Here is a 16,712-nt window from a genome sequence, read left to right on the forward strand (position 1 = left end):
AAAGAGGAAACGGTGAAAAATGTGAACTTTTCACATTTCAAGTTTGAGGGTAAAATCTACTCATCGAAAAGTTGATTTGAAATGAATTAAGAAGAAAATCAATTCAGCATAATGCGAAAATTCTTTCAAAATTTGATGCAAAATAAAAAAAGTAACATTAAAAATTTACGCTAGATTTCACCAAAAATTGTATTTATAACACGCGCGATATGCAGAAAAGACAAAGCTATATATTACGTTATCACTTTTTATTTCGTATTTTAGAATATAATTCATTTTTTCGCAAATCTGAAAATAAAAAAGCTCTTCAAAGAATGACAATGGTTTAAAGCAATGTAAATTCCTCATGTTCAAAGAACAATCAAACTTCATTTCAAATTATAACGAGGAAAAAAAAATTATATTTGATCGTGAAATACAAACTTATTAGTGAGTGGGTGGTGCATGTTACCAGTTCCTTTATTTACATTCCACCTGAATATGGATTTTAAATGTTATTACCTTCTTATCTTACATCCAACTTTAGTAAAATTTTGTGATATTCTTGCTTGATTTTTCGCTCTTTACTTAAAACAAATGATAAGCGGAAATTGGAATGCAATGCCGAATAACTTACTTTCACCTTACTGGTTACATTTAGTTTTCGAAACCATCCTAATTAAGATCGATTAAAAATTGTACATTTTCAATAAGTTTTTTTTAAACCAAATCCCATATTTGTTTTCTTTCCTAATCTTTCATCTGGAACCTTGTCCCTAACGTTCATGTCACCCTGCAAGAACCCTATAAAGAAACGATTTTTTAAACAGGGGGTGCTGATGTACATTTGACACGAAAAATATGGGGCGCCAAGTGTCCGCCAGTATATTCTGTGCAATTCAAGCAATTCCGTACACAAAATGTGTTTTTATTCAGACGAAAATCTTTTCGTCATGACGCTGTTTTATTTCGTACACGAAATTTATTTTGTGTCACACAAAATTAATTTTGTCTCAACGAAAAAAATTTCGTCTAGACGAAATGTAATTGCGTCCACAAACTTTTTTTGGCGTGCCATACTCCGTCCAATTCACGCCATTCCGTACACAAAAGTTTTTTTGTTCATATGAAAATGATTTCGTCATGATGCAATTTTATTTCGTATACGAAATTATTCTTGTCACACAAAATAAATTTTCGTCGAGACAAAATGTAATTTCGTCCACAAAATTTATTTCGTACACACGAAATGAATTTTGATCTAACGAAATGGCACCCCAAGTGTTCAAAGGAAAATTCTGTAGGAAAATTTGTGTTTCACTCCAACGAAATTCATTTCGTCATGATGCAGTGTGATTTCGTATACGAAATTTATTTTGTGTCACACTTATAATCAATTTCGTCGAGACGAAATAAAATTGCGTCCTCAAAATTCATTTCGTTGCGATGCGAATATCTATTCCGTCGATGAAATGATTTTGTGTCACATCACAAAAAATTCTGTCGACGAAATGATTTTGTGTCACATCACAAAAAATTCTGTCCATGTAAAATAATTCTGTCTCCTCTTTCTGGCAGGGAATATGAGATCGTCGCTGATTGGCTGCACCTTGCTCAAGCCGATCTTCGATCGATCGATATCCGGCCGCGGGACGGTCACACTCACAGGTCGGCATGTTGGTGAACCTTTCCTGTTTAGCTTAGATTTCACGTTATCATGGTTATTCATGCCAACAAGAGCTGCAAACAACTTCTCTAATTAGTAGAATGTGGACGGACATTGCATTCGTAAGTTCAGCTATGTTTGAATTACGTTGAAAACAAAATGGGAAATCGTAGTGGTTGCCATACCTGCTACTTTCATTTGCAAGAAGCTGTGTACTGTAAAAAATTATAGTCCCATGTATTCAAGTTTGTGTACTGTAGTCAGACAAGGGGGGGGGGGGGATTGGTCTTTTCTGCACACCTAAAATGGTGAGGAATTATACAGGCTGAAGATATTTTGGCCTAGAACTTAGCAAATAATGTAAAATTCATACAGAGCAAAATGCTGAAAATTTCATTGAAATCAGATGACAAATATATTTTTTTTTAATTTGAAATAACAAATTTATTCAACAGTTTGGGCATGTTGGGCGGGCTTGGCCGCAACTTGGCGCAAGTTTACCCAGCCTCACTAACCTCGTACCCCGGGGCCGGGGCACTTGAACAAAAAAGTGGTGGGGGTGTGCCGCAGGAGAGACAAAAACGGGGGCCTTGGGCTTGGAGCGGGAGTATTGTAAAAAGGAGGGTCCTCGGAACGGAGTTTGGAACTAAAATTTTGTGAAATGGGGGTCCTTGGAAGTTGGAACGGATCGATCGCCAGCGTGTGAGTACGTGCGTATGCATCCCTATGGAACGGGCATCCGTGATGCAGCTAGCGCAGCCTCCGCCGGGTGCGCTCGCTCAGAGACGATGGTCGGACAGCGCTCTGTGGCCGCTTTTCACCAAAATTGCAGCAGATCAATGCGACCGGAATGGCGTAACGAAAAATATGCGAAGCTTTGGAGCGAATTTCTTCTTTTTTCTAGATAAGAACAAAATGCTTTGCCTTGGAGCAGCTTTCTTTGTTTTTTTCTCAATAAGACAAAAATGCTATGCCTTGGCTTGGAACGGAAATTTGGGTGTAAAAATGGGGGTCCCCTCCGCGGCACATACCCACTATGCATTATATACTGAGTGCCCCCCCCCCCCCGGCCTCGTACTAGTGTGAGTGCCCTAGCCTAGGCTACTCCACTTACACGTATTGCGATGTTTCAGTCTTGATTCAGGCCTCTTCAAATTCAGCTCCTCTGTAATTATGCTCTCGCAGACAAAGTCCGGAGGGGGCATTAAGCGTTCCACCTGTCCATTGATTTGCCTGCCTCCCCCCCACCCCCACTTGGTTTCAGTGCAATAAATTGAAATATATTTGATTGTTTTTTTTTTAAATTTAGGTGTGTTGGTAGATGACACTCTAGGCACCGTGCCTATTAATTCCTGTGTTAAAAAAGTGAGTGCACGCGAATTAAAAGTTGGACTTAAATTACTAGATTTTAACATGGAACTCCATTAAGAAAACTATTTTTAATTAGTCCCTAGATACTACTTCTTTTCTTGGGGTATTGAAGCCTATTCGTCCAGAACTTGCTCAACTTTTGCGACTAGCCTTGTCGCCATAGGGTTGTACACATCCTGTTTTATACTGATTGTCACGTGACACGGCAATGTGTGTGTGTGTGTGTCGTTAGGCTGTTTGGCCTGTATTCAAGGCGTTCTATCCGTTATGATTTTATATTGAAGCAGAATACATCAGGTATAGGCCCATGTCAAGTCAAATCGATACAGGGATCGAGGAGGGGGGAGGGGTAGAGCAAAAAATTCCCAGTCACATGGTATGAAAATGATATTTTTTAATGATTGTTCATGCATTAGGGCAAACCCCTGTGTGGCAGGAGCATGATGAGTAAAAAAAATGAAATAGTAGAAAGAAAGAGGCCGAAACATATGGCACGTGGGAATAAAGTTGCTTTATATGTTCAAGCGAATGAAGCAAGCGAGAAAAAACCTTTCGTGCAAATCTAAATTTGAGACAGATATCTTACCTTACACTTTTCCTAATTTTGGTTTCTTTAATTCCCTTCATTTTTTTATATCTTGGTTGTACGTAGAACATTCGGGGGGCATGCACTGGGCATAACCCTGGCTTGTGTACCCAGTGCTAAATCAGCAGGTGGGTTTTGATATCTCTGGATCTTTAGCAATTTTAAAACTTTTATAGAAGGTCGCATGTCATAAGGTGGTCCAATTTCGCGAACAGGGTAAAAATGGTCAAAAAATTATATTTTTGATATGCTATAGCTATTACCATTCTCTAAATAATGAAAAAGTTTTAAGTCTCGACTACTTTATTTCTCCTTAAAATGACTAATTAACAGCTAATTATTACATAGACATCAATGTAAATGTGAATTTTGAAATGTATTTTTCTCAAATTGGACCTGCTGCACATAAAATGGTGTCAAAGTTAATGCAACATTGGATCACCCTAGTAATTGCAGTTATAATCTTGAAACATCAATAATTAAATCTGTACAAAAAATATAATAATTATCTATTATTGTATGCATATTAATTATACTAATTAATTAACAGTATTTAATTTCACATTTTTGCCCCAAAATACCTGTCACTGTATTTATATGCTTGGCAAAACAACAACATCATGGGTAGAATGTTTGTTGCAATGATACACAACATTTGTACTAAATTGAGATTACAAATTAGATAATTAACAAAATTCTCCGGTTTACTAATTGATTAGGTTGCAGATCACAGCTGACATACACATGTATTCAATTGCTGCATATTTTCAAAATTGTCAAATTTTTGTGACATTTAGTTGTTCCCTGCTTTAAAACACCCAGAAATATGAGGATAACAGTCATATTACATATTATATTTAGTTGTAATTAGGTTTAATTAATATTTTATCATTTACCACATCCACCGGCTCCAAACCCTGTTACTTCAAACTTAATGTGCTATAGTTTTTGTTTGATATTGTATTGATCTAATTCATAGTAATATATTTAGCCTATAGTTTTAGCTTCAAAATGAGATATTACTCAAAAATTGGTCAAGATGCTGTGATGTAGCAACATTTATCCATGGCACAGTGTGGAAATTGTTCATACGCCACCTTTTTGCATACCCAACTTATGAAATACGACCACAATGGATGAGAAAATCCCTGCAATCTGATTGGTTGAGAGCAATGCAAAATTTTACTGGGCTGCATGAACGATATCCCGATAATCAAAACGCAACGATATCCACTGTAAACAAGCAATCGTCCGAAAAGGTCATTGTGATGTCATCGCGCATGTACTGTTACCGTCACTTGTTTACGTCAAAATTTGAATTTCGATCAAAGCAGAATGAATCAAAGATGCAAAATGATCTGTAAGTACAAATACGGTACCGTAATTGTCATTGGGATTAAAACTGCCCACATACTCGTTAGTTGAGAAGTCCAGACATACATGTACGATCTAACGTTAGATCTATACTGCCCTGGGCTGGCTGTGCACAGCGAAATATCCACTGCAGGCCCAGGCAGGCGCTGGCCCGGCGCGGCCCGCATACACACACACAGCTACATGTATTGGAGGTCGGAGGCTGCCTCAACTGCTCAAGATATAGTCAATGCAAAGCTGTATCTGGCATTTTGGGTATAACAATATCTTTGTGGCAACATTATCCAGTTAAGCCCATATTTATGTTGTCCAGGGTTATCAAAGTGTCTGCGCTCTGCATTAGATTTTGGAATTTTCATGCATCGATCCGGTAAATAAATCATGCGTCCAGTAAATAAATCATGCGTCCGGTAAAAAAAATCATGTGTCCGGTAAATTAAATTTACCGGACGCATGAAATTATCATGCATCCAGTAAATCATTAATTTTTGTGGTTTATTAAAAAAAAAATTCCATTCTATAAAACAGATGATGCATGGGTTTCTTTCGTGGGTCACTGTGTGCATGTGGTTACCTTGTACACAGAGTTCCTACTGACCCACTCTAACGCATCATTTGTATATAGATGGCTACTATTTTTTATTAAATCGCGAGTGTAGACCTAAATGTAATTATAGAAAAACATTTCGTTAAGGTTTTTTATTTTTTGACCCCCCCCATAAAAGAAGGAAAAACAATTATAAATGAAGTTATAATATACACCCCTTTAATGATTTCGCTTTTTCTTCTCTCTTTTCCCCTCCTTTTTTTTGGGGGGGGACCTTTTCGTTTATTTCCCAGTCTTCCCTTTCTCCCCCCCCCCTCTTTCTTTCCTTTTCTCTTATCTGGATTTTTTTTCCGGTGAAATCCACTAGGGATCAAGGGCCAGCCTGCATGCCCCTGCAGCGGTTTACGCCTCTGCCGTGGTATACGCATGATCTTAACCCTAAAAAGACTGAATCAGCCCCCCCCTCGACATTTTTCGTGATAAATCCGCCGCGCAAATCTTTTTGACCGCGTTGCTCGCTGACTTTTTACTTTCAAGTCTCGCACAACTTTTGAGACCAAAATTGTGACCCCCGGGTACACACTTTCGAAATTACGCAACATTTCGTTCGTGCATGCAGACCCAAAATTACTCAAAAACGTGAATTTGTGTACAAATCCAATACAAATAGTGTTTTTAGCCAAAATTCATAAATGTATTATTATTTTTCCTTTTACTGCTTAAAATCAATTTATTTTATCTTTTTCATGGTCAAAATAAAGTCCCTGACAATTTCCATTGAAAAAACAATGAAAAACAAAGTCGAAAAACAATGAAATACATAAGAAATTTAGAAAACAATAGAATACATAAGAAAATAAACATGATGTTGAATTTTTTTTAAAATAAATTTGATCAGATGCCTATCTAGAGTAGGTGAAACAAAAATTAGCATTTCAGGGGCATTATTTTATTAATTAGAGCAAACTAATGATTTTACGCAAAAATTAGCATAATTAATGAAACATGAGATTTTTTGCATAATTTGATGTGATAATTTGGTAGATTATGCCATGGGTAATGTGTGCCAATTTTCGTCGCGATCGCGCAATCGACGTCCGAGATCATAAGGGGGCGCTGAATCAGCCCCCTCCCCAGTCTTCTTAGGCATCGAAATAGCCCAGTCTATTTAGGGTTAATCATGATTAAAACTAGAGGTAAATCCAAGATTTTCCAAAGTAGGGGGGGGGGGGGGTGGGGTGAATTTCTCAAGTACAATTAGACAACTCCCAAAAAAGGTTCTCACTTAAAAAAAAACGGTCATTTTGTCTCACGTAAAGTGATGGTCACTAAAAATGAAAGTCATTTCGTTCGCGTGATATTCGGCAAGCTCCCCCAAAAAAATAAATAAGAAAAGGGAAAGTCATTTTGTCCATGTTATATTTGGCAACCCCCCCCAAAAAAAAAATTAAAATTAAAAAAAGGTTTTAACTGTAATAATGATCGAAGGTAATTTTGTCTTGCGTAAAATTTGACAAATGAAAAATAAGATTGTCACTAAAAAAATGAATGTAATTTTGACCCACATAAAATTTGGCAAGCCCCCCCCAAAAAAAAAATGAAAAGGTTTTAACAAGCAAAAAAAAGGCTAAAAAGAGAAAGAAGAGACAAGAATATGAACGAAATATATCCCCATTACAAATAATGCTGTGATCATCATGAGGGAGGGGTCGCATAACTAATATAATTCCAAAATATTTACTATAAATCTCAATAGGGGGATCGTGTAGAAATGCTCACCAACAGTGAGCATTAATATAATCCATTTTAATTTCAACTAATTTTATAAAGTATTAAATGTCTTCCCACCAAATGAAAGTCATATCGCATAACTCCAATTTGTATTAAGGCGTACATTTACCAAAGTCTTGGGTTTGAAATCAGATTCAGAACAGCATTGTCCAACCGGCAACCCATATTTTGGGTAATGTCGCCTATGAGGTCCAAACATTAACATTAATCATTGGTACTAGGAGTGTGTGTGTGTATTTTGAGTTTTTGACAGACGTATATCAATCAGGTTTGATTATTTACGTCTGGGACCGACCTTTAATGTCACAATCCGAAAGACGTGATCAGGGCTCGAACCTCTGCATCAATGTGTAACTTCCCCACAGCTTGGAGTGGGTGACACCATAGGAGTGGATGACACCATAGTAATAATAATAATAATATTCCACATATTTATATAGCGCTTAATGCATCGGAACGACGTCTCTAAGAGACTAAGCGCTTTCCAGACTCAGTATTACCACGGTCATCAGAACCTTGTATGCCTGCGTACAATGTATGCACCTTCTCCACTCCCTGGGGAGCACTCCAACAAGAGTTCCAAGACTCAATTGCTAGGCATACTACATTATACATAGGCTTTCACATCCTACCAGGTACCCATTTAACACCTGGTGGAGAGTGGCAAAGTGGATTAACGCCTTGCCAAAGGACGCTAGTCCATGGCGGGATTCGAACACACGACCCTCTGATAGTACAGGCCAAGTTTGAATTTGGAGTCGGCAGGTCAAAACACATTAAATATGCAATTTAGTTTCCGCATGATAATGTCTTTTTTATGAGTTATGAAATATTCTACTTATTTGAACAAATTTGGGTGTGTAGGTAGATGATACCAATACAGGCTAAGTTCGAATTCGGAATATGCTGGTCAAAGATCACAGCTCATTAAATATGCGAGTTGGATTCCTCACGATATCTTATCAAAAGTCATCAGATTTTTTAAAATTTGGGTGTGTTGGTAGATGATGATGCACAGCATTTATATAGTGCCATATATCTGTTAAAGACATTCCAAGGCGTATTGGAGGAGCCAGCCAATCTGGGTCGCCTACAAGGGTGCGCACACAGAACTGTGACCCGCAGGTATCTCCTCCCAATTACTGGTTGGGGGTATCCGGGTGGACCACTACACTGGGTCATTAAATATGCGAGTTGGTTTCTTATAAAATAACATCAATATGAAATAATCACGTAGGCCTTATATAAAAAGTGCAAAGGCAAGCAATTTTTTTTCTTACTTTTTTTGGAACTTTTATATATGTATTTAGGATGTATTTTGTCCTGAAAATTTAACATTCTAGGCACCGTTTGTGATCCTGAACAAGATGTGTGTGTTCTAGATAATTACTGAGAATGCCAAGCACGAACATAATTTTTAATAAGTGTTCTAGCATGATCCTGTTAAGGACTGTTTAACCATGAGGATGGTACATATTTCAATAATGGGAATGCGAAGCACGAGCTGAAAATTGTTGACATTCCGACCTAAAAAAAATGGTCATTTGTTCTATGCACTAGATCATAAAATGATAGGTACGTAACTAAATAATTGATGCGAGTGCAAATTGGGAATTTGAGTGTGGCAAACTGATTCTGTTTGGTTCTGCTTGCGTAGACTGGGGCCCGTTTCTCAACACCGTTAAGTCTTCTAACTTCTTAACTAAATTGGAAATAGTTAGCTACCTGTTAGCGAACTGTTTCACGAATCCCTCTTTGCCAAGATCGGGGACAACTTGACCAAATAGTTATGACATCTCCAAACCTGTCATAACTTACTTCTTTCTTAAGGGTCAAGTCCACCTCAGAAAAAATGTTGATTTGAATCAATGGAGAAAGACCAGACAAGCACAATGCTGAAAATTTCATCAAAATCGGATGTAAAATAATAAATTAATGACATTTCAAAGTTTCGCTTATTTGAACAAAATAGTTATATTAACGAGCCAGTTACATTCAAATGAGAGAGTCGATGATGTCACTCACTATTTCTTTTGTTTTTTTATTGTTTGAATTATACAATATTTCATTTTTTACAAATTTGACAATTAGGACCTCCTTGCCTGAAGCACAAAATGTTAAAATAATGTAATTCCACGTGTTCAGGGAGGAATGACACTTCATTTCACATGACAATGACGAGAAATAAAAATAATTCATATTTCATATAATAGATTACAAAAGAAATAGTGAGTGATGTCATCAGTTTCTCATTTGCATATCGACCGAGATGTGCATAACTGTTTTGTGAAATGAAGCGAAACTTTAGAATGCCATAACTTTCTTATTTTACATGCAATTTTGATGAAATTTTCAGTGTTATGGTTGTTGAATTTTTCTCTTTTTATTCAAATAAAGTTTTTGTTGGAGTGGACTTGTCCTTTATGTAGTGATATCATGTGGATAGACTGTGACATTCAAATGAGCCTCGAAATTTGAAAATTTTATTACGTAATAATTTAAAGAAAAATGAATTATATAGCAAACAAGTGGGATAAATCATTCAATAGTAATTGTAATGCACAGAAATTATAACAAGTGTTAATTTAAGGTAGTAAAATAATTGAATTGACAAAGATTCTACCACTTCAGGTCATCCATAATTGGACTCGTTTTCAGACCCTTATCAAAATTTTAATAAATTCTTCCTCTAATATACGCATAGCATTCATAAAATTGTGCGTTTAGGTATCTAAAGAGTTTAACAATCCATGATAATATATTTTTTGATGATGTTTGGAATCCTGAAAATCTGTTTGATTATCATCATGTTAAAGGCAAAAAGAAGCTGCTGAAAACTGCTTATCTAAAAAAAAAAGAGCCAATGGAGTAAATTAGAGAGTCAAAAGGGGGCCTAAGCTTTCGATCCTAGCAGAATCTTCGTCGGAGGCAAAATGACAAACATATAAAGTGGAACAACCATGATATAGACCACAAACATCCAACAGCAACACTAGAAACCATCATGTTAGGAAGAAAGCCTTATGGTTTACTTACGTAAACTATTCAAATTTTATATCTTGGGATAAATATCTCAATGTCCACTTACATGTGATTTTTTTTATCATGATATGAATTAGTGTTAATTTCATTTCCTCAGAAATTTAATGCCCATGTCTGCATGTTTAAGTACTTTTTAAGCATATTTTGCCTCTATTTTTTGCAACTTTTGGAAAATTTGCTATTTTGTGACTAAGGCTACGTCTGGTATGTACTTTCCACCAATAGTATCAATATGATATTAATGGATTCTAGTTAATCCTTTTGGGTAATTTTGGAACTAATTCTGTGTTTGGTAGATAAATAGGACTAACTTGTCCAGGTGTTGAGAAACGGGCCCCTGCTGATGAGTAGGCCTAGAGTTTTTATGCCCCTGCAGATGAAGCCCGGAGGGGGCATTAAGTGTTGCCCCTGTCAGCCCCCCCCCCTTGGTTTCCGCGCAATAACTTGAAAAACATTCAATGGATTTAAAAAAATTTGGTGTGTAGGTAGATGTCACCAAAATACAGGCTAAGTTCACAGCTCATTATGCAAGTTGGTTCAAAATTTATTTTTTTGATTATATTTATATGCGTATTGATTTCTGCATGATATTAAGTTCAATCATATTGAATGGATTTCTGATCGCGTTAACTGGGGCCCGGGTTGGCACGTTTTAACCAGTGTGTTTTAAAACACATTTTTTTTACTTGTGTGTTATAAATAAATCCTCTTTCTCTTCCCCCTTTACTCTTTCTTGATTGCTTTGTCATGTTCCTCTTCTCCCTGTTCAATCTTGCACAGCAATCAATATTAAGAATATCATTTTAACAAACAAATCTATGTGATTAGCTCACTTTTATCTACAATAAATTCGTAAACATGGCAGGGCCACACAACATTCAAGACTATTTTTGGAATGCATGCATGGTTACGCAGTTATGATATACACAAGTGCATATTATCAGATCCCGAATTGCTTAAAAACTTGATTTCATGTACAACTCAATGTGAGTCATTGCCAAAATTTGTATCTGTATCATTATTTTCAGAAATTGCTGAAAATTTCTATTAGTAATAAATTTGAAAATCTGTACATAAGAAAAATGAAAAAGTAAAAAAAAAACATTACCAGTAACCTACATAGACTGGGCTATTTCATTTCCTAAGAAGACTGGGGGGGGGGGGGCTTTATGATCTGGGCAGTCAATCATGGGATCACAGCGATGATTGGCAAACGCATTACCCATGGTATATTCTAAAAAACTATAATCAAATTTTGCCTAAATCTCATTGCTAATTTACGCGTAAAATCAAAAGTTTGCTCTAATTAACTAAATAATGCCCCTGAAATGATCACTTTTGGTTCACAGACTCAATATATTTCAACATCACACTTATTTTCTTATGTGTTTATTGTTGTTTCAATGGAAATAGTCGGGGACCATATTTGACCGTAAAAAAGTTGAAATTAATTGATTTTAATCAGTAAAAGGAAATATAATGGCACATTTATGAATTATGGCTAAAAACACTATTTCCATAGATTTGTACGCAAATTCACATTTTTCCAGCAACTTTTGGTCTGCATGCACTTCCAAAATGTTGTGTAATTTCGAAAGCACATACCAGGGGGTCGCAATTTTGGTCTCAAAAGTTGCGCGAGACTCGAAAAAGTGAGTGAGTGATGCTGTAAGTCTGTGAGTGATGCGGTAAAAAAAATTGTGCAGTGGATTTATTGCAAAATATGACAAGGGGGTAAATCAGCCCCAGTCTCATAAGGGTTAAAAACATTATATAGGCCTACTGATTGTTTTTAATATACATTTGATCAGAATTCCTGAATTAAAAAAATAAGTAGTTCAAGGGCTATATTTATAGGTTTGAATTGAATTTGTATTTTATGCCCTAAAATTGGTATAATTGATTCAAATGAAATAAAGCATATTGATTTACCCGAAATGAAATTAAGCTTTGAAACCCAATGTATATCAATTTTTCCATTGTGCAAATTCTCCTCGCCCCCCCCCCCCTCGATTGACAAGACTCAGGACACCTAGGGACAACACGTATATAATCATGTATTAGGAATGAAATGTCATATTACTTATAAAGTGTTTTTTTTTGTAGGCATTCAATTTCCATGATTTAGTAATTTGGGGGGAAATATCAACTTTTCTGTTCAAAATTCATAAACAAAATTGTGGTAATCTCTTATTAAAACATCAAGAACTGAAATCTTATTTTATTTAGTGTATAGTTTAATTGATTTACAGAAAATTGCATCATAAAACAATAAAAAAACATTTTGTACTACAATTCTGCGGGGGCATCTGTTTCCTTTGGACACGTCAAACTTTCTTAATTATGTGTAATTGATTCTATGACATGTGTTTACATTTGCTGCAGATTCCCATTCAGCCATTGGACTGAACCGGTACCAAGACCGGAACTGTAACACAGTAAGGATGGTCAATATGAAGCGAGCTTCATTGAATTCCTCCAAGAGCTCTGTACTCTGTTCTGATCATTTTGAAGATGCTTGCTTTGACCTGGGCAGACGATACGTCTTAAACAGGATGCTGTCCCAACCATATTTGATTTCCCGCCTCGTCTTCAGAAGGTACAGTGGATCTATATCATACATGCGTTCTAAAGAAATATATATTCTGTTTTATCTACCTTTGTTTTGATAGAACATTGCTTTAATTATTCAATTTTCAGTAGCAAAATAGAGATGAAAATTATCCTAATCAGGAGGATAACCATGGACCGGGGCCTATACTGTGTATTTACAGTAAACTACTAAATAAATATATTTTTTAAAATTTGGTTTAACTCATAATCCTGGGCTACTTTGAGATTGCATAGCCCAGGGAGGGGGAGGTGGGCTTTTTTGGTCCCCCTCTTCAGATCTTGCCTCTGATCAAAACGAAAACCAATGCACAACATCAATGTAATCTGCAAGCATGGAACTAAAGGTTACAGAATTCATTAAAATTTATTGTTAATAAATTATTTATTGTTAATAAATTAGTAATGCTAATTTATGCGTAATAGAGAATTCTTTGTTTTAAAGGTTAATCTCTAAAGAATTCCCGAAATTCTATGATTTCTAACAAAGTTGCTCAAAAATAAATGGTAAATGACATTTCTAATCTTATGTATTTTATTGTTTCTATAATTCCATATGTATTTCTTTGTTTTGGGGCCTTATGTATTTTATAGTTTTTTTAATGGGATCTGTTCATGGCACTATTCTGATTATAAAAAGCAAAGATTTGATTATTTTCAACCAATAAGTGCAAGAATAATGATAAATTTGTCAATTATGACTGAAAATAGAATTTCCATTGGATTAAATGTGTATACAAAATAATATTTTTGAGCAATTTTTGGTCCGACATAAACTCATAAAATGTTGCGTAACTGAATATCCGGGTGTCTCAAAAGCTCTGCAGAATTGACCAAAAAGTAATCATGGTACCTCATTTCTCATTGTGGACTTATCATGAAAAATGTGGATGGGGAGGGGAGCTTATTAAGCCCCCCCCCCCGGGGCTAGATAGGGTTTATATATCATCATGTATATTTTTAAAAAAATTATCTTGTTGCAAGTCACTGCAAAAGGTTTGATTTCTAAACGAATATTGTTCTTCATGGATAATCGAATATTTGATTGAAAAATTATCTTTGAATAGTTATCTTTTCATTCTTGTATCTGTTTTTGTTCAATATTCTTTTTTCTTATTTTTTTATTAATTCGTCTCCTACAGAATTCACCCAAACCAAGGTATTTCCCAAAAGACTTTTCGATTCAGCAAACAACCTCCCAGATACTGCAAAGACACCAGTGCCAAAGTCTTCAGCACCTTAATTTCTCGAAGACCACTCCTACTGAATACCAGAAAGTCCAAGAGGGGTAAAGTGGAAGTCAACAACAATAATGGACTGTATTAAAACTTGGAGAAGAGGCTGAAAACCACACAGAAGTCCTACCTTATACATTACTTGCTTTTAAGTTTGGACAAACATTGATTTGCACAACTTTACAACAAAAAATTTACGCTGTGTGGATTCTGATTATTTAAAATAGCTCAATGAAAACGTTTATCACTGGGCATGTAACAAAAATGAATTCATTGAATTTGAAGATGTCTTACAGTATATTCATTCTGATTTGAATGTCAGAAGAGAAAAAAGTTTGTGAAAAGTAGGAATGACGGCAAGCTGACAGAAGAATAGAATACATGTAGGATAGAACAAGGCCACAGTTATAAATGAGCTGTTGGATAGAGACAAAAAGATGAATTAAGAATGGGGGTGATAGAGAAATAGAGACAGGAATTGGGGAGCCTGTGATGAATGCCTGAGAAAGTAAAAATTACCATATTTTATTTTTTTAAGGATTTGAACAGTCAGGAAGAATGTGGTCTTTTTTCTGTTGTTATTTCTCAAAATACTGGTATGTTTTGTGTACAGAAAGGGGTATAATCCTTTGCAATAATCACTCTCACAGAAAATATTAACTAATCAAAAGAAAAGTCAAATATTTCACTGATTTACAATTGTTCGGTCACTCTCATATCTAAAGTTACCCCCCCCCCCCATCATTTCAAGGTATTGGAGAGAGAGGTTGGGCAGGACATGGCTGTCAGCAGAAAAAAAATGCAGGGTGGGGCAAAACAATTTTGGGATATGTGCGAATTTTGTGGGGGGGGATATATGCGAGAGAGCAAAATGACAGAAGGAAAATGCAGGGGCCAAGAGATTTGAGGAATATGTAAGAGGGAGCGAAGTGACCAAGCAGAAGAAATGTAGAGGACAACAAATTGTTGGGTATGTGAGGGAGCAAAGCAACCAATTAAAAAAGGAGGTTAGTCAAAACGTTCTTGAATATGAGTAAGGAAGCAACTTGTTCACTTCCGAGCAGTAGGACTCGTTTTAAAATAGCTTAGGAAATATGTGTTTCCTAAGCATGGTAAACACATATTGTAGGCCTATAGTACAATTTAGGTGCTCTAAGAGTTAAATTCTGAATGAGCTGCATTTGCTGGTAAATCATGCGCAGAGGATCTTTGTCTTTTATCCATTTCTACACTTTTCTTTAGATTTCAGTTTTAAGGCGGGAAGGATCCCACCCTCCTGTGGATGCTAATATTTTGACTGACCCTGGGTAAATAGAATAATTACAAAAACAAAAATGATGTTTTAATATGAGATTTTTTAATGCCCCTTGAAAGTCCACCATCTTTCTCACTCTCTCCATCTTTGTTTTTATTCATTTTAACTTTCCAATTCTTTCTCTCTTGATATCTATAAAGTTCAGGTTCACCCTTTTAACTTGCACTATTCCAAGCCCCCAACCAATTGGCATCCACAGGAATGGGGGAGTGGGGCTTCCCCCTAGAAAATAAAGTCAAACAAAAGAAAAATGTGGAAAATAGAAATGGATAAAGACAAATAATCCTCTACGCATGTCTTACCTACCAATACAGTTCATTCACAATTTAATTCTTGCAACACCTAAATTCTACTATGAGTTTACCATACTTAGAAAATGCATATTTCCTATGCCATTTTTAAACAAGTCCCTATCGCTGGGAGTGAACGTGTTGCTCACCAGCACGAATTCGAAAATATTTTGATTGACCTGGGGCCCGTTTCATAAAACATTTGCCGCAGCGGCAACTCCCATTTTCTGCGGCAAATCTCAAAACAGCGGCAAATGACAATTTCTGCGGCAATATTTGATGCAGCTATTTGAGCTGCGTCAAATATTTGCCGCAGATACTTTCAGGGGCAAATGACAATTTCTGCGACAATATTTGATCTATTTGAGTTGCGTCAAATATTGCAGCAGAAACGGCTTTTTCATCAAAATATCAACAATTTGGAGGGCCTAACAACCATATTGCTAAAGTTTTTGATGATATTGAATTGATAAATTGCTTTTTGTCATTCTAAATAGAAAATACAGGTATTTTCACTCATTGACAAATAAAAGTAGATATTTATTGAATCACTAAATTTATTGAATTGAATTTACTGAATTTATTAAAGTCAAATTTATTTCATTAAATAGATACATAGGAACATCCATTGTGTTCCTGCAAATTTACACTTTAAAAAAGTATTTCTTTATCCTGTAAAAGAATGAATAATTGTCTCAGTTTGTCAAAGATGTTGCGTCATTGGCTTTTGAGTTTCAATTAGATTCATTTCATTATTCATAAGTGTTTTTTTTGCTGCTGTTGGTTTTTTTCTGATGTGTTTGTTGAAACTCCAGCTGAAGCTGTGGTTGCTGTTAACGTTCCCGGAGTGCTTGTTGGACACCTTGATGTTGTTGAGGTTGCCAGTGTGGTTTTTGCATCTCCTGC

At 35.8% G+C, this 16,712-nt stretch overlaps 1 protein-coding gene across 2 annotated transcripts; it reads left to right on the forward strand.

Moving 5' to 3' along the window:
• The first annotated feature begins 1,598 nt into the window (after window positions 1-1,598).
• On the forward strand, window positions 1,599-14,752 carry LOC121408364. Of its 2 annotated transcripts, none has more exons than XR_005969030.1 (3): window positions 1,599-1,767; window positions 12,742-12,955; window positions 14,109-14,752. XR_005969030.1 is itself a non-coding variant. In XM_041599814.1 (3 exons), the coding sequence occupies exons 1-3, from the start codon at window positions 4,956-4,958 to the stop codon at window positions 14,290-14,292; spliced, it is 405 nt and encodes a 134-aa protein (XP_041455748.1). In that variant the 5' UTR covers window positions 4,941-4,955; the 3' UTR covers window positions 14,293-14,752. The 2 variants fall into 2 exon arrangements, 1 of the variants encoding a protein (XP_041455748.1); XM_041599814.1 differs by lacking the exon at window positions 1,599-1,767 and adding an exon at window positions 4,941-4,962.
• Window positions 14,753-16,712: the final 1,960 nt, after the last annotated feature.

This window comes from Lytechinus variegatus, chromosome 2 (assembly GCF_018143015.1).
Source record: "Lytechinus variegatus isolate NC3 chromosome 2, Lvar_3.0, whole genome shotgun sequence".
Classification (NCBI taxonomy): domain Eukaryota; kingdom Metazoa; phylum Echinodermata; class Echinoidea; order Temnopleuroida; family Toxopneustidae; genus Lytechinus; species Lytechinus variegatus.